Here is a 19,529-nt window from a genome sequence, read left to right on the forward strand (position 1 = left end):
TCTATACAATTCTTTATAAACATTTAATCAAACGGCCCCGTGCCATCATGTTTACAACAGTTATCTCGTATGAAGATAATCTTCCACGTGCATAGTGCAGAATAATATTCCAGTAGGTGGGCGTGGTGCCTGCATGTCGGGACACGCCCACTTCCAGCACACTTCATAATTCCTCTCTTTTTGCTGCTGCTCAGAATGGGCGGGTATATAAACATCCACGAGTAACAGGTAGGTACAATCATTCTCTGAATTTTCAAAGAGACACAAAAAACCGTCCTCCTTTGCAATGCCCCTAAACACATGCGAATACCAACTGCTGTTTCTGCTCTGTTTTCTGATGAAAAGCTGTCACGCTTTCAAAAATGATGCTACTGAAGAGTTTAACGGGCACGCGCTCGCATCGGCTCAAGAGACTCCGAATAACGCGTCGTTAAACCGAGCTCGCAACGGAGGAAGAAGACCAGAGAGTCGCCACCAGACCGGTACGTGTTTATCACCACGTTTTCACTCTTGTGTTAACTGTACTTTTGTAGGTTTATTCTAATATTAACGCATACAAATGATTAAAATAGAAAAGGTTGATATCTATCTATCTATCTATCTATCTATCTATCTATCTATCTATCTATCTATCTATCTATCTATCTATCTATCCATCCATCCATCCATCCATCCATCCATCCATCCATCCATCTTTCTAGTTGTCTGTCTCTGTTTGTCTGTCTATTCATCTGGCTCTATCCGTCTGTCTGTCTGTCCGTATATTCGTCTGTCTGTTTTTCTGCATATCCACCTGCTTGTCTATCTATCTATCTATCTATCTATCTATCTATCTATCTATCTATCTATCTATCTATCTATCTATCTATCTATCTATCTATCTATCTATCTATCTATCTATCTGTCTGTCTGTCTGTCTGTCTGTCTGTCTGTCTGTCTGTTTGTCTGTCTGTCTGTCTGTCTGTCTATTTTTATTTGCCATCCATCCATTTGTCTGTCCATCCCTTCATCTGGTTTTCTGTCTAACATTATGTATCATTTAAAATCCCACTGTAATTCTTCATCCTGGTTTTAAAAGCAACATCTATTTTCCAGAACAGCACCAGGTCGGCTGCAGGGAGCTGAGGTCCACTAAGTATATATCTGATGGCCAATGCACCAGCCTGAACCCAGTCAAGGAGTTGGTGTGTGCTGGTGAATGTCTGCCCACCCACCTGCTGCCCAACTGGATCGGTGGAGGTCACTACTGGAGCAGACGGGATGCCCAGGAGTGGCGCTGTGTCACCGACCGCACACGTACCCAGCGCATTAAACTCCAGTGCCAGGACGGCACCACACGCACATACAAAATCACAGCTGTCACCTCCTGCACATGCAAGAGATACACTCGCCAAAACAACGAGTCCTCTCATGCACCTCAGAGTCACTCAAAGGATCATCCACTGCAGAGCCCCAAGAAGAAAAAAAGCAAAAATAAAAACTCCAAGCTTACTTCTAAAAAAAAAGAGATTTGATATCATTTCGATATCATTTATTGACCATCATGACCCTGCTCATGGAAGGAACCTGACTATGAACTACAGTTACACTGACTTGAACTGCAATAATATGTACAACTGGTTTTATATTTTCAGGTATGGATTCTTTTACGACTGTGCATAAATATATGCATGTGTGTGTGTGTGTGTTTATGCACTTTTTGAGTGTAATATGGGTAATGTTTTGTACAAATAATGCTTTGACAGACAAAAGTTTAAAAAAAAAAACTGAACTTTTACTAAATCTATACCCAGCTATCAATAGTTCTCAGTCGCTTTGGTACAATTCTTAAATCAGAATTCAAATTCTCAAAACTACTTGTTCAATCTACACATCATTGTGTCACTTGTACACAACAAAAAACAGTTTCTTGTTTCTTTGAACAAGATGCAAATGCTTTAGTCATCCATGCAAGTGATTATATACAATTTTCTACTGTTTCCTCCATTATCACTTGCTTACACTGAACAAATTAATGTCTGCAAACTTGTTGCAAACAATTTATGTGTTGAATTTAAACAAATTTCATTTAGTCATGATCAACTTAATCTGTTTAAATTCAACCCAAATAAATAGTTTACAACCACTTAACTTAAAAAAAGAGTAAATCCAAGAATTATCTCTGAATACTTTTTTCCAGAGTATGTCCTGTTGAACAAAATGTTTTACAATTGTTTATGTCTGAATCTCACCGCCCCACAACATAGGCATTAGTTAATGGCATAAATCTTTACATGCAAAATGCTTGAATAAGTTGTCATAATATTTTGTCATTATGCATTTTTCTATACATTTCCAATGGACATTTTTTTAAATCTGTCCTGAACTGGTAAATTGTTCCAGTTGAATCTTTGTTGTAATGAAGGTGCATCCGATGAACCATCAAGTGAATATGTACACTGTTAAGCATTTTGAAAATGAATATTTTTATCAATTTCTCAGTAAATAGGCAATGTATTTTTGTGCATTTAAACAAAACAGATTTATCAAACAGATTTTTTTGTTAAAATAATATTTTAGTCACCAAAAATATTTAGAAATAGAAAGATAATACAACTAAATTCAAGGAAAATATTGCAAAAAGAAGTACAACCTACAAAATTTTAACACAACAATTATTTTGCTTATCTTAATTTTTCCTCTTAATTAAATTTGTATTTACTGTAATATTTTTCTATAACATATAAACTTGGTTGTACTAGTTTTTGGACCGTTATCATAGGTTATTTTGTTAGATTAGCTCAGATTTGGCTTCAGTATGAGTAATCTATTGTATATGCACAAATTTAATATTGTATAGCTTCCTATTAAAAATATAAATTTAAAAGATAGATTTGTGAGGATTGTACTTATATATGCTGAGCATTGTGTAAGATATACAGCACTACATGTACAGGAGTGTGTCCTATGTTCACATGTCTATAATTTTCTTTTTGTTTGTGCTATGCTGTGCTGTTTTTTCCCTTTTCTGACTCACAATGACATGGTCTGTCAACAAATGACAGTACAAACAGTAAAAGCATGAATGTGAATCTTGTCCAGTCTCTTGTAATCAAACTTCCACAATATTTGTAATCAAAACCATAGCCATAGTTTACGTCAGAACACCCCTCCAGAGAACACAGTTGTATTGACAACATGACAAAGTCATTTGACTGTCTTATCCATACACATGACACAAGGACTTGTCATTTTGATGGCACTGACATGTTCATTGACACAGAAATTCAGTTTTGAGAGATAAACTAAGGATTTTGAGGAAGAGACTGGCTTTTGCAGGTAATCCATGGTGTTTTGTTATTTGTACATGTTGTTGAAATGCTCTTACTGTTGTGCAAATTTTGATTCTGTTCTGAGAAATGTACCAAAGCGACTTTTTTTGCCACAACTTAATGGTTTTATGTTCAATCCACTTAAATTTGTAAAAACTAACAAGTTAACTTGGTACCTTCATGTTGTCCCAGCACAATTTGATTTTGTGGAACCCAACATTTTTTACAGTGCATGTAGTAGATTTTGAATAGAGTTACATCCATCTATTTTTATATAATTTCAAGATGATATTTACGCAGCTGAATGCACATGTATACAATAAATTAATTAGTTTACATAATGCTGTTGTGTATCATTTTGTTCACGGAAACTGTCGCTAAAGGCAAGGTAGTAGAATTACACATGGAGGCAGTAACTATGTAAGAAATGGGGAATTAGTTCAAGGAGCGAGTTCTTTCTCACTGCGTTCGTAACTCTACGCTGCATTGTTGTGAAGGGCTGCCCTCACCTGCAGGCGCTTCAGCTACTTTTTTGGCGGCGACATGTTAAAGCTGCTTCAGTGTATCCCATATCCTTTCACTCTGCCATTCTGAAAATCACGTTGCCGTGCCTGAGGTCATATTTCCAAGTTATGAATCAGATTCCTCATGTTATGAATCCAGAGGAAGGTGACACTGCACAGGCTGCTTGCTCTTCAAGTCAACGAAGGAACGATGTGGAATCTATAATAAAGATATTCTTGTCTAATCAAGCAAAACTGCCAAATCTAGAATGAATGCTTTCCAGTTTTAGATGCATTACAAGGTCAGCAAACGGATTGTGTGTGGTTTATGGGTGTGCCGTCTGAGACTGGGAAACCGAGGCAGGTAAAATCACGAGTCTAACAGGAAGACGTCTTTAAAGGATGTCTGATGTCTTTGGTGTGTTGACAGGTGCAGTCAGAAATGTGCTTTTGTCACAGCAGAGCACCGATTCTCCATCTATAATTATCCCTGACAGCAGATTTGCCTCCAGAGAGTTTGAGATGCAAGGACCACCTGCTGGTATTTATAAGCTCAATTACCAAATACATTCCTTAAAGAGAGAGTTGCTGTGATCTACAAAACTCAAGAGTACTCCCACATACTGCGGTATTCAAATGAAGGGTTTTCCTTGGTTATGTTTTGTTTACTCAAAAATTCTGAACTGAGAACACATTTAATCCTTATGAAAACCAAATTAAAGTTATTTGGGGGCTTTTATCTTAAAGTGATAGTCCACTAAATTAATTTTATGTTGTCATTAAAGAGTTAGTTCACCAAAAAAATTAATTCTGTTATAAATTACTCATCCTCATGTCGTTCCAATCCCCAGAGATATTTTTTTCATCTTAAAAATACAAATTAAGATATTTTAAATGAAATGAGCTCTCTGACCATCCACACAGAAACGATCCAGAAATGTTCAAAGTCCAGAAAAAAACAATATTTTCAAAACTTAAAAAAAGAAACAGTTTAACTTTAATCATAAAAAGCTCCACAAAAGTAAGTAACAGGCCATGGTATGAGTTATTAAGGGCAGTATGTGTATTGCCATTAGAGTCAGCAATGCAACACACAATCATTGTATATAGCCCATAGTAAACGTGCACCCCATCAGATGTTGAAAATAGGGCAACAAAGTCATTTTTCAATTTTTCTTTTGGTACAAAAAAAGTATTCTTGGAGCTTCATGCTTAGCCCCTTAACTCACATGAAAAGTTTTTAAAATGTTTTTGGTTCCTTTACTGGACTTTGAATTTCTGGGAATGATTGCTGTATATGGAGGATGAGGGAGCTCTCAGTTATTTTTGGAAAAGCCTGCCCAATCTCATATGCAACTACTTTACCTTTTGTCAGAAAAGTGAATAATTTGTGCAAATTCATTCAATTTCATTCATATGAAAAAATTTGCTTTTTAAAAAGAGATGTGGCCCCAAACCCATCTCTACCCCTCACTGGGGAATGAGAAAATGTTTTAATGAGAATGTCCAAAATAATATGGATTAACCACTAAATCAAATGTTGTGACATAGCAATGGAAATCATGAAAATGTTTCATTTACAGCTTTTTTAGCTTTAGTTTTTCATGGCATGGATCATGTGTGAGTCATTTTCTGTTTATTTGTTTGTGTATTCTTCAGTAGCTTTTCATCACCTCACAATTACCAGTTTTAGCAACATATTATTTGACATCTACAGGGGTTGGACAATGAAAATGAAACACCTGGTTTTAGACCACAATAATTCATCAGTATGGTGTAGGGCAGTGGTCCTCTGCCTCCGGAAAAAGGCCCAGTGAAGGACCCGCGAACTGCCAGGAATGGATCCACAACCCATTTGTCAACAAATCAGGTGGATCCACCGTGTCTGTGCAAGAAGATCAACTGACGGAGATTGCAACTGACGGTGGCTTTTTAGTGGCATATCGCGTCTTGTCTAGAGTTTGCGCAAGTTTGTTGTTTACATTAAAGGTGCATGGCTTAAGCACAAGCAACGTGACGCAATTCACATGACAAGAATTGACCAATTAGCTTCAGCTTGTATGAAATATATACATTTCAGTACAGTACAGTGTTGTATTTTTTCCATAAATAAAACTTGTATCACAGTGACAGCAATGTTTTGTCAGCTTGTCATCCTTTGAGAAAATGGTTGATGGTCACCTAGCAACCTACAACCTAACACAACCCCTATTGTTTGAGCTATTTGGTGCACATGGCTCTCCAGATTGATTTCGTAGTCCTTGGCAGTGAAGCACCAATCTAGCACAAGTCTAGGGCCTAGGGAATGTCATGATATTGCATCCCAAACCATTACTGATCCAGCCCCATGCTTCACTCTGGACATGCAACAGTCTTGGGGGTATGCTTCTTTGGGTGCTTCTCCACACCCTAACTCTCCTCTCTAGATACGCCAGCGAGACACACACCAACAATTTGTCCTCTTTTGAACTCTAATATATCACCTATTTTGTGTGCATTACAATATTTTAAGCAAAACTGTACTATAACGCTGTTGATTAAACCTTCACACTCTGAATGTGCATTTAGTGGTGGTTCTAGTTTGAATAGCACCCACATACCCTTGCCACCCCTATATTTTTAGATGTATTTTTCAATAAATATAACAATTTATTTTCATTCATTCATTAATTTTTCTTTTCGGCTCAGTACCTTTATTTCAGACAGATAAGAACAAGTTTCATTTGTTCTCATAATAGTTTACTTTACCTCTTTCCTCCACACTGGCAGTTTTCACACCATTGCATTTGTTTCTCCTCACATGGTTTCATCAGTCCCTATAGTTTAAAGTTGCTGTGCATCATTTGACAACAATTGTGCGTTCTTTACAAACTGTCATTGTTTAAGCCATACATTTATAATCATATAGCATACAGCCTTAGGCTGCTCTTAACCTCAGTTAATTTCCCAAAGCAAGTGATGTATAACTCACTCTGTCAACACGACACAATGAGCCTAAATACTGTAGCCTGCTGTACCATAACTCTACCTCACCCTACGGTTTGGACCATTACCATGAACAACTTATAATAACACAGCTTTATTGTAAAAACGTAAGGAAAGGCAAATAGAATAAAAAGAGTTAAAGTCAGTGCTGCCTTAAAATTTTATGTTGCGTCAACTTGAGAAGGAAGTTGTTTAAACAGAACATATGGTTGGAACTTTATAGATAAATTTAAACTAGCTTATATAAGCATATAAGATTTAGTAGTGAGTGAAAAACGCTTAGTGTTAATGCTGCAATGGTTTGTTAACAGGTATACATGTTTATCAACAATTAAATCCTAATAATGTTTCTAGAAGAAATTGTCATAAACTTACTAATATTTAAAAAATTATTGTGCATGATGAGGCAGGGTTAGAGTTGTGTTGATCATTATTTTGTCTGTGATGTGCACTTTTGAAAAATTAGACCAATATTTAAAACTTTAGATGGCGTAAAAGTGTTCTTAGTATGAACAAGCCTTAAATCACATTATTTGTTCATACAAATGTGAATTATGGGATTTTAAACATGGATTTGACTAAGTGACCTGTAGTAAAAGTATATGTTGTGTTAAAACGAGCCTGGTCTCGCGAGGAAACATAACTGTTTTACATATTGTGAGAAAAAAGCACTAATTCATATGATTTCATTTGATTTCAGTTAAAAGGAAGTGTGCTCTCAAACCCACACCTAAACCTACTGCTTTTTCGGTGATGAGCATATCTAAAATGTACAAATGATTGCGAATTAGCCACTAAATCAAAAGGTTAGAATTTGCCGTGAGATTGCGTAAAACTGTAAATTTATAGTTTTTTTTTTTATATAATATATTAATAAATAAACCATGTATTGTTCTTATTATACATTTAGTTATTACAACAAATAGACAAAAACATTTAGATAAGTCACAATGTCACATTCTCCCTATTTATCTAAATTTAAAATATGGTTTTGAATTTAGGTTTACGTTTTCATGATATTACTCAGCAGAGCACACCTGTGAAATGGCTTATGAGGGTATATTTGACTTTTCCTTTCAATGTGTGTTGGAGGCTCAATGCATGTGGTAACAATTCTCACAGTAATGATGCATGATTAATCATGATAAACTATAACCAGGAAGAAGGCCAGACAGGAATTAAGAGAGGAAACTTCACCTGCAATACTAATCCAAACCTGGTAAGAAAAGTGTCAGTGGTATTGTGTATGAATTTGAGAAAATCTATTGTTTATCTGGACTGAATAAGGCAAACTCATTTGCTTCATTTAAAATAACACAGCAAAGCTACAGCTTAACCCCCGGCTATCTTTTGCATTGACAGGTCTTTGCTGATTTCTTATGATGTCTTATAAAGCACAAAGCAAAACAAACATTTCTGACATGTCTCAAGGGCATTGACAGAATTTTTTTCTGTTTACTATGGATACCTACGTAACACTTTCTTGTTTCCACTCATAACATCAGACTTCTGTCACCATCTGCTAAGTGTTTTATGTGGAGGTCTGACAAGTTGGCTTCAATAAAAATATAATAAAGTTCAGTTCAATTAAAAATGCCTGAACTGATTTTAATTTTAGCTTGTCTGAGATCTAATTAATTTGACATGAACATTGCAAACATTTAATTGGGTTCAAAATAAAAACTGAAAAATTGTAGTCATGTGCTGTTATGTGGAAATAGCATAATGACACATGATATTATTCCCAACAAAGTGTATCTTCTTTCACCTTAATTAACATTTTTAAGAGATTCAGTATTCATACTTACACAATATATATTTGTCACAATTATTAGAGTGTTCACCTGACTCAATAAAGGGCACTACACTCCACCAGCCATTCACCTGGACTACACCTCCCAGCATGCGTTGTACTTCACAGCTGTGAATGTTTACGAATCTAAAACATACACACGCAGCTGTAAATTATTGACACTTAATTCAACATAAACACCACACTCACACACCTTCATTGGGGCAATTTATTCATTCATTTTCTTTTCGGCTTAGTCCCTTTATTAATCAGGGGTCGCCAGAGCAGAATGAACCGTCACTTATCCAGCATATGTTTTACCTAGCGGATGCCATTCCAAGGTGCAACCCATCACTTGGAAACACCCATACACTCTCTTTCACACACATAGGAACAATTTTGTTTACCCAATTCAACTGTAGTGCATGTCTTTGCACTTGTGGGGGAAACTGAAGCACCTGGGGGAAACCCACATGAACATGGAGAGAACATCCCTGCAGGCACACATCATCATATCATGTTAATATTAGGTTAGATTTAGGTCGTGACGCCAGGTGACCAAAATTCTGTCTAGCCAGCGGCAGCGTTTAAGGACAACGTTATTTTAATGTCTATTAATTATGTTGATATTTGGTTGATTTTAGGTTGTGTTGGAAAGTGACCAAAATCCAACATCTAATAGATGCCATAGTGGTAATGTCCACACAACGTCAAGGTGTAACATGTTGATATTTGGTTGATTTTAAGTTGGACATTGGACACTGATATCGGCCTGACATTGAGTTTTTGACATCAACCTGATTTTCATTTTCAAATAAAAAACATTGGGGTACAACATCAATATGACGTCATGCTGTGAGGCGACAGCACTACCCACTGCTCAATCGCACCACTCTTAAATTGATTTGACATCATAGTCTTTGCTCATGTTTTTTGTTTCCATGTTTTGATTCCTGCACAGTTTTTTTTTTTTTGTTGTTGTTTATGATTGTTTGCTGCATTGGATTTACCCATTTTGGATTGACCTTTTTATTGTTGTTTGCTACCTCTGTCTGCCAGACCACTCCTAATAATGGAATTAAACGCATTTGGAACTTCACCTCTGGTGAAATGTCTTCATCATAACCTCACATAACTATAGTAAAGCATAATAAATACTAAAGTGTTTTAGAACCATAGTGTATGTGTATTATACTGTATATATTATAGTATTTCCAACTCTTTGTTAATGAAAGTTACTGCATACTGTAATATTAATCATTCATTAATATTCCTTCGGCTTAGTCCCTTATTTATTATGGGTCGCCACAGCGGAATGAACCACCAACAATTCCAGCATATGTTTTATGCAGCGAATGCCCTTCCAGCTGTAACCCAGTACTGGGAAACACCCATACACTCATTCACACACACTGATACACTACAGCCAATTTAGATCATCCAATTCACTTACGCATGTCTTTTGACTGTGGGCCACACAGAGGAAACCCATGTGAAAACAGGGAGAACATGCAAACAGGGAGAAAATGCCAACTGATCCAGCCAGGACGCGAACCAGTAATCTTCTTGCTGTGAGGTGACCACTGAGCCACTCTGCCATCCACTGTAGTACTAACTATAGTGAAATTCTAAACTGTAATAAGTACTGCAGTATACTTTAGTTTATTGTAAATTAATATACCCTATACTTGTAGATAACTACAGTTTTGGGTAATTTGTTTAAATCATTCTAGTTGTTGTGTTATCCTAGCAACTAAAAATTAATACAACAGATTAATTCAAAAACTTTACTACAGTATGGTTAACACATTTAGAAAAGTTAGTATAGTATGTTTGTAAGTGGGTATCTTCATACAACTGATAAGAGCTTGTAAACAGCAAATTGTTTGATTGGTGGGGCTTGTATCACACAACACTGTACCACCGCATAGATGTAATGGGCTCTAGTTTTAAAGCCAATCATAAACTTCTGGTGAAAGCTTAATGTGACTTTTTTAAAATTTCTTAAGGTTGTTTTTACAGCATCGATGTTATAATGTCATTGCAATACATTCAGTTAAAAAGACTTAAGCATTCATTTTGTTGTGAAATCCCATGAAAATACTGGGATAAAATAAACTGTCATATTGTAAAAACATGGCGGGGGGAAATAGAATTTAATGCAGTGCTTCTTGTCCACTCTGAGACCCACTTCATATCGTATATCTAACCGGCAGTGAAGATCACAGATTTTTAAAGAAATCAGATCTTAAACGTGACAATTTTGTAATGGAAAGTTCACCAGAAACCCTTGGCTCTGTTTAGGCATTGATAATGATAGTGGTTGCAAAAAAGACAGAATTCCAAGTCCAAATAGGTGAATAGGTCTGAGAACAACATCATGTGTTGGTATTTTGAAATTACAGTAATTACAAGATGACGTTGACGCAGCTAGCAGCCAGAGTCATGTGACCTATGGTGTCAGTTGCTTCACTGCCATTTACAGTTCCTGTGGGCTCATGGGATGGTAAGAATTGGTTTATTGGCTGCTCATTTCAAAATCTGATCTGAAATATTATCAAGTTCATTTTGTCTACTGTTTTATAAACAGCACAAATTCAGTCATACTGTACCACTCAATAGTATAGAAGTGGGCCTATTCGGAAGCAGGGAATGTGTCTCTATGCAATCACACCTGTTTCTCATTAAACCAAGATGCTCTTGAGAGATGGTTTCATCCCCCAGCTACAACCCATCTCATGTAAAACAAAGACCCTCAGTGTTTCTGGGGCCCCCTGTTCCTATGTTAATACATCTAATTATGAAACTGTTACTGTTGTTAGAGTTTGGGCTTCGAAGTAGTAGAATCAGAACAAAGTAAAAATGACAGTTGGAATGTTAAGCACCGAGATGCGAAATCTGAGTAAACAATGAACTGGAAACTGGACTGGGCTAAGAAAATCTGCACACAGTTTGGCAAATTGTAATGAATAGCTAGGATGGCCAAAACAGGTAACCTTTTTAAAGAAAGAACAACATGAACTTAAGATTTAGTTTGGTGTACAGTGATTTTATTTAATTTGGCAAGCGACGATGCCACATTCCACTGTGTTTTTCTGCTCCTTTCATGATGTTATTGGGATTGATCTGTTTATATTATCACAGGCATGTCTAAGCTGATTGCACTTAGAGGATAGGCACAAACCTGCTGAGTGCTAATGTCTGAGCTCTGTAACACTTTAAGTAAACAATTAATTTTATGGCTGAGTTTGGTAATTATTTAGGATTTTTGAAAGCTGCAAAACAGAAGCCTCTTTTTACAACAGCCCAAAAGTTTATTTTTGTTAATTTTTTTTTCATTTATAGGACTGTAAATCAATAAAACATTCAAAATGAATTACAAACTGATTGCAGATTAATAACAATTAGGCTACTGTAAATAACTCTTTTAATTAATTTGTCAAATCGGTTTAATCAGCCTTATTGCATGATACCATATGGAATACTTGAATTGAATCTTTCAATTGCAACATTATTCTCACCAAATAGGCTATTACTTTGTCTCTTTTTGGGATGTGAAGCAAAGAAGAAAAACTTGAGACTTATATGCATACACTTACTATAAAACAATGCTTCAATTAAAAAAAACTTAAAATTCTCATATCTGAAACTTTATCCCATTTCCCGTTTTTACTTGATAGATTACTGATGATGTCCCTTCAAAGATGGCCGACGCATCAACTCGTGCACAAGCTGCACAAATGTATGGCGATTCGCGTTTGTTTTTGCCGCCATCTTGTGTCTCATTAGTAAACGATTGGATTGAACAATCACCTGAGATTATTTTAAACTTTGTATAGTGTCCGAATTCGTGCTATACAGTTGTTGTTTTTTTTACTCTACATAAGTCTGACTAATGGCTGTAAAGTTCATACAGGTAAGAACAGTTCCTTCCTGGTTTTATTTTCATTTAGTTGGTTGTAATTTAATGTCATTAGACATTGTTTTGGGTTGAAGACCCATGGAACACCAGTTTACCTATTAATCAAAAGGTTAAAGCATCTGAGACTTGAAATGAGTGAAAGTTGTAAATGTAAATGAACGTAAATAATCAAATCTTTGCTTTGAGTAGAATGACTACTAATAATTCTGTGAAAAAGCAGCTAATGTCTGATGTTGTAGTCACTCCAGATGTAGGCCTGTTTCTTCTTTGTCTTTGTTGACACATGCACAAAAAGAAATCCTTTATAATTTCTGTACCTGGCAGAGAATGTTTCTATTGTCTTGAGCCTTATAAGACTTAGGCCTACCTGGCACTATAATCACTGCACTGTCTGCCCTACTGATTTTTCTTTTTCATTCATCATCTACATGACAGCAGAGACTGTGTGCAAACCTAATCCTTGTTATTAATGCAGACTTGGTGATCAGTACCTTCAATGTCTAGATTTAGGGTCTTCTGGCACAACGGTGTATTTTTCCATCATTAAAAGACGTGTTGGTTCTGTCACTTCATTTGAGAAATATGATTTGGAGTTTGGTATGGCAGCTGGCAGTAGTTTTGAGGGATACAGAATTCAGTGTTGTGTGGCAATTGGCAGTAATTTTGAGGGAAAGGAATATGACACATTAATATATTGCTTTCCTTCAAGACTATTTTGAGGTTGTGCCGTGTATTTCTGTCAACTGGCAGTGAAAACGCCGTCATTGGAACATTTGTGAAGATCCGAGCAAGGCACCAGGGCAGGATTTATAAGTCACTCAGCTGTTAACATATGAATATCAGACTTTGCTGTGGTTGCAAAATTTATTGGACATAATAACTCAGCATCATAGATCAGATTATTTATTGTTACTTTTATTTATTTAATAAATACATAAATATACCTGTAAGAAAAAATATTATATTTGCATATTTTTGCTTCTGAAATAATTTAGTTTTAATTTCCATCAGAAAGTAAAAATCAAATGTGGCCATATTTTGAAAACACAGAGTTCAGATGAAAGGCCAAAGCAGCATATCCAGTTGTTATAAACAACATAAAGCAAACATTTTAGTTAAGACAGAAAAATGGATAAATAAACTCGGAAAACTTGACCACCCATGTAAATATTGAAAACAGTTTGGAAAGGTTATTTTGTAAGAATGCATTCAAGCAAATATTAGCATGTCTCCTTTTACCCTTAAACAGTCAAGTTCTCGACCTGAAACATTTTCTAATTACATTACACTCAGCGGCCACTTTATTAGGTACAATTGTTTCTAATCTGCCAATGGCAGCAACATGGTCAAGACAATCTGCTGCAGTTCAAACAGAGCATCAGAATAGGGAAGAAAGGGAGTTTAAATGACTTTGAATGTGGCATGGTTGTTGGTGCGTGACGGGATGGTCTGAGTATTTCAGAAACTGATGATCTACTGGGATTTTCACGCACAACCATTTCTAGGGTTTACAGAGATTGGTAAAAAAATTAATAATTCTGTGAGCGGCAGCTCTGTGGGCGGAAAAGCCTTGTTAATGTTAAAGGAGAAGGGCCAGACTGGTTGGAGCCGATTGAAAGGCAACAGTAACTCAAATAACCACTCATTACAACCAATGTATGCAGAAGAGCATTTCTGAACACACAACTGTCGAACCTTGAGGCGGATAGGCTACAGCAGCAGAAGACCACATCGGGTGCTACTCCTGTCAGTTAAGAACAGGAAAATGAGGATACAATTCACACAGGCTTTACAAATCTGGACAATAAAAAACTGGAAAAACGTTGCCTGGTCTAATGAGTCTCGATTTCTGCTGCGACATTCAGATGGTAGGATTAGAATTTGGTGTCAGCATCATGAAAGCATGGATCCATCCTGCCTTGTATCAATGGTTCAGGCTGGGGGTGGTAGTGTAATGGTGTGAGGGATTTTTTCTTGGCACACTTTGGGCCCATTATTATCAATTAAGCATCATGTCAATGCCACAGCCTACCTGAATATTGTTGCTGACTATGTCCATCCCTTTATGACCACGGTACCCATCTTCTGATGGCTACTTCCAGCAGGAAACAGGATCCAGCAAGTAATAAAGCACCCCAGACTGGTTTCTTAAACATGACAATGAGTTCACTATACTCAAATCGGCCTCCACATTTACCAGATCTCAATCCAATAGAGCACATTTAGGATGTGGTGGAACAGGAAATTTGCATCATGGATGTGCAGCCAACAAATCTGCAGCAACTGTGTGATGTGATCATGTCAATATGGACCAAAATCTCTGAGAAATGTTTCCAGTACCTTGTTGAATCTATGCGATAAAGGATTAAGGCAGTTCTGAAGCCAAAAGTGGGCCCAACCGGTACTTGTAGGTGTACCTAATGAAGTGGCCAGTTAGTGTATTTTCGAACATATTCATGCACACTAAGTATTTGACTTAAAGCATTTAAGTTTTATTAAATTATGTTATGCTGTATTTGCACAATTCTGCTGTTTTTGTGCAAACATAAAGCAAAACTGGTTAAAAGGCGTGCACGTGCAGTTGTGTATGTATGTACACTAATAGTGTGTGTGTGTGTGTTTCTCGCTTTACGCTTTGTTGCATCAGTGATGATAAGCTTTTTCCTCTTGTCTTCTGGCCTGAGCTCTTGTGACATCATCATTCATCGCCATCAAGATCACTGGGTCCAACGTGGGTGGGCTGGACTAGGCCAACATCTGCAGGCAGAAAGCTTCCAGGACTCTTTTCATCTTTCTTCTGTCTCATTCTCTTTTTTTCTTTTTCTCTTAATTTTCTGTTTCACTGAGTTTATATCAAATCAGAAGACATTTCTGTTCAAGCACTGGGCAAATGTCTGATGGCTTACTTTGTTAAAACTGGTTTAATGTATTCATTGAGTAATATGTGAGGTCTATTTTATTGATTATTATATTGTTTTTAATCTTTGTGACAATTTATTTATATACTTGACTGCATGCAAAATAAGATGCGCCAAACACAGACATGCAAGAAGATTTATTCCGAGATTCTTCATCCAAGACATTCTGAAACAATACATGAAAGCAAGCATAAACAATTAGTTCATTCATTTTCCTTTAGCTTAGTCCCTTATTTATCAGGGGTCACCACAGGAATAAATCGCCAACTATTCCGGCATATGTTTTATGCAGGAGATGCCCTTCCAGTCGCAACCCAGTACTGGAAACACCCATACACTCTTGCATTCACATATGCACTCATACACTAAGGCCAATTTTTATTACTCAATTCACCTATAGCACATGTCTTTGAACATAAACAATCTGTAGCGTTACTTTTAGTCATAACATGCATTGTTAACACAACTGTTTTGACATTCCTTGCAGTGCTTTGATGTTGTTACTCTGATGTGTCATCAGGTTTGGTTGTCCTATTGGTTCTTGAATTGGTGATCATTGTAGTTGAAGTCACATGAAGAAAAGTGTCTCAAATGATCTGAGCCTTGCAGAACTTTGTAGGAGGGATTTTTTTTATCACACAATAGCCATTAATCAGCTGTCGGTGAACATGCCAAACTAACGATCAAAGATCACAGATTTTAGCCTTGGATTATTGGAATCGTTAAAGTTTTAAGTAGAACCAAATTGTGGCTGAAATATACTTTGCGGCTGGAAGACTCGAGGCACTCCTCTTTAAATCGGGACATATATCAGCTTTGTGGTGCGTCATTTGTCATGTTGTGTTTGTGTGGTGTATAGGGGCACCATATGCTGATTTGCCAACTGTCATTAAATAGGAAAAAAGAAGGGCATGTTGATTTCATACAGTCAAGTGGACCATATAGTGTGTGCATGTGAATTATGAGCTTCTTGTTGAAACTGCATCCAAATCACACAGAGTCTGCCCAGCCTAAGGTATTCTTTTGTTTAGAACTCTGAAACTGTAGCATAGTTACTTGCTAGACAGCTGACTCAGCAGGCACATGTGATGAGAATGTTCTTGGTTATCTCTTTATCAAGGCCGCAAACTCTATTACAGTTTAGGTATCAAACAATCACATCTTGTAAATAATGTGTCGGATGCAGGAGAATAGGTTTGGAATAATGAGCTGAGTCACTTTGATACAGAGTTGACAACTGTCACGCATTCGGCGTGAGAGTCACGCAATTGACCGTATTCTCACGCTCTCACGCCACACATCACTTTTCTCACGCAGTAAAATCATCTCAGTTAAATATTTATTCCATTATAATGAAGACGGTTTTAAAGACTTTTATCATTATATAAAGATGTTATTCTCTATGTGCTACCGAACCAACACTGGTGAAAACAATGTAATCAAAAACAAACTGACGCATGCATGCAGAAAACATACCCGCACGCCTCTCTCAACGCTCCTGCTTGCGTTCCCTCTCCTGATATAAATACCGGTTGTGAACATGCATTTGGAAAAAAAAATATGTGCTGCTTATAGGTGCTGCTTATGCCTTGTGCTACAGGTGTTGTGCCGAGAAACGCATCCCTGCAGTAAGATGCACCCCTTTCAAACTTTTATTGAGATTCTCAGTCTACATAAAAAACAATGTAGGCCATAATTGATTAAAACGTACTGTGAATATCTTGATGGATAAAGCAAAAACAACAAGTGAAACGCATTTTAAAACGCACTAGGTTTACAATAAATGTAAAAAAAAAAAAGAATTCTGTAACCTTCTGCAAGGGAAAGGTTTACTCCCACTGGTTCACTCTCATAATGCTGGTATTAAAAAAATGTAAATTTAAGTTAATAGATTCACATTTCAGAAGGGGTGCATTTTATGGCAGAGGTAACAGCCTTTTATGTACAGTTGTCGGCACGCAGTGAGTTTTGGAAGTCATCAAAACGTCAGGAAGTTTTGACTTAATAAACCTAATTCTTAGCTATGAGTCGGGTCTAAGACAACACACAACAGATGATTTTACAAAACATATTTTTTGCGTACTATACTATCTAGAGAATTTCATTCTAATGAAGTAAATTTTAATTCATTCATTTTCCTTGTGGGGGCGTGGTTTGAGTCATAGGGCGGGGCAAAAGCCCTGCTTTGACTAGAGTCAGAGCAATAATGAAACTGATAGGCTTGTTGGTTGCAGAGGTCACAAACCGGCATATTTTGTTCATGTTGACATTTACGGTGGCCGAGAGAGATTAACGTGCTGCAATTTAAGAAAACGGGTTCAGTTACAAAAAACACCAGCAAATAGAGAAAAGATCCTCATTAGTTTGACAGCACACATGATGCAAATCGTCACAAAGCAAACATTTTTTAAAAATACGCTACATTTTTCCAGAAGATGTAAAATGTAACTAATGTAGGATATTTAGGGTATGGATATTAAGGCTAATAAATACTAAAGGCACAGAAATCGGCATACTAAAATAAACAAACAAAAAACTCACCTTTCAAAGATCACCTACAACTTCACTGAGCAATAGAGTGGAGGAACTATGATGTCAATATGTTTGCAAAAACACGGAAACGAGTTAGCATTTCAGCAATTCCAGTTCTCTCTCCCCAAAGTCGATAAGTTTTTTTGAATGAATAAACAAACTCAAGATACTTTCACGCTTTATTCTACAACATAAAACGCATCAGTTACATCACACTCTTGATTTAAAAAAAATAATGTATGCTTGTTTTAAAAGACGGTTGCTATCAAGTTGCTAAATGGAACTACAGGCGATGTCAGAGACATGATACGTCATCCATCTAAACTAGTCTATAATGCAGTCTTCGAAAAGCCTATATGGAAAAATCTTAAAGGGATTTTATTGAGGGAACAGTTTTGTGCTAGCAGCCGATTGGCCTACAAGGTGACGTCATAGTTCCTCCACTCTATAGTTGCTGCACAGCGTCACATTTTTGGGTCCCCTTGAAATATTTCCATTGTGTTCTGTTCTTTTTGTGTTGTTAGAAAATGCAGTCTGTTTCATTAATTTGTTTGCGTTGTTGCATAATGTTTCATTAATTTGTTTGCGTTGTGAGAAAATGCAGCACATTTTTTTAAGCCTATGCTTTGTGAGGATTTGCAGCACGTGAGCTGTCAAACGGATGAAAATCTTTCCTTAATTTGCTGGTGTTTTTTGTAATTGCAAATGTTTTTTTTTTAATTGCAGTACGTTAAGCTCTCTCGGCCACCATACATATTTGACACAAGCTACCTACCCAACAGTCTTCCAGACAAGTTAATACTTACACGCACATACGCACAGTGGAAGAAAGAAATTGTGTGATTACAGGAGTCGTGAGCCTTGTCTTTACATCACATGCGATCTTCCCGTATACAGTGCAAGTTAATATCATGCTGTAATCACAAAGAAGTATTGCAAAGATAATGATGTTCCCTGTTTGGATTGGTTGTGACACTGCAAAAAATTTGCATGAATAATATGATGAGGAGTTCATAGGGTTAGCCTGGCCTTCAGATTCCGCATGTAGTTCAGCATCTGTGGGATCTTGGAGTTCAAGAAGTTCGATCTCCAGCTCGCAGCCTACAAAAGGGAAAGGATTTGCAGATAATGTCTTTGTAAGATCCACCAGAGTCCATGCCTTCATGTGTCAGTGCTTTCTTGGCAGCATGAATGTATATGAGCTGATAGAAAATAACCTATTAGACCATTATATTGGAAATTTAAAACCAACATTTCTTGAATTAAGATAAATTTATGTCTACACATTCATACGGATTTAATTTTAAGGACTGATCAATAAATTATTTTACCAGTTTATCATGAGATGCCGAGCAGCTGTGAGATCAAGCATCCTGGAAGCGGGAATTTTTGCAGGCTTTTACAGTAATAAAATCAGTCTAAAATCTTTTTTTTTTTTTGCAACATATGGACCATAATAGAAAAATCATGTGCTTGTAAACATGGTCATTCTTTATAGAAACCTTTACCCAAACATTAGTTATTAGATTTAAACCATTTTTGTGAAAAATCAATCGTAAAACAGGG

The 19,529-nt window shown here is 36.6% G+C and overlaps 2 protein-coding genes across 3 annotated transcripts in view; both read left to right on the forward strand.

Moving 5' to 3' along the window:
* The first annotated feature begins 286 nt into the window (after positions 1-286).
* Positions 287-1,514, forward strand: sostdc1b (sclerostin domain containing 1b). Its single transcript, NM_001082845.1, has 2 exons — positions 287-482; positions 1,096-1,514. Exons 1-2 carry the CDS (start codon positions 287-289, stop codon positions 1,512-1,514), a joined length of 615 nt encoding a protein of 204 aa, NP_001076314.1.
* Positions 1,515-12,130: 10,616 nt separating this feature from the next.
* The window catches only part of meox2b (mesenchyme homeobox 2b), a 99,610-nt gene continuing 92,211 nt past the window's right edge, over positions 12,131-19,529 (forward strand). The window contains exons 1-2 of one of the 2 annotated variants that reach the window (XM_073930971.1): positions 12,134-12,507; positions 18,690-18,802. The gene's annotated coding sequence lies outside the window, so the exon portion shown is untranslated. Of the gene's footprint in view, positions 12,508-18,689; positions 18,803-19,529 lie in introns of both variants that reach the window. The other variant, XM_073930970.1, reaches the window with a different exon arrangement.

Source organism: Danio rerio, chromosome 19 (assembly GCF_049306965.1).
Source record: "Danio rerio strain Tuebingen ecotype United States chromosome 19, GRCz12tu, whole genome shotgun sequence".
Taxonomy (NCBI): domain Eukaryota; kingdom Metazoa; phylum Chordata; class Actinopteri; order Cypriniformes; family Danionidae; genus Danio; species Danio rerio.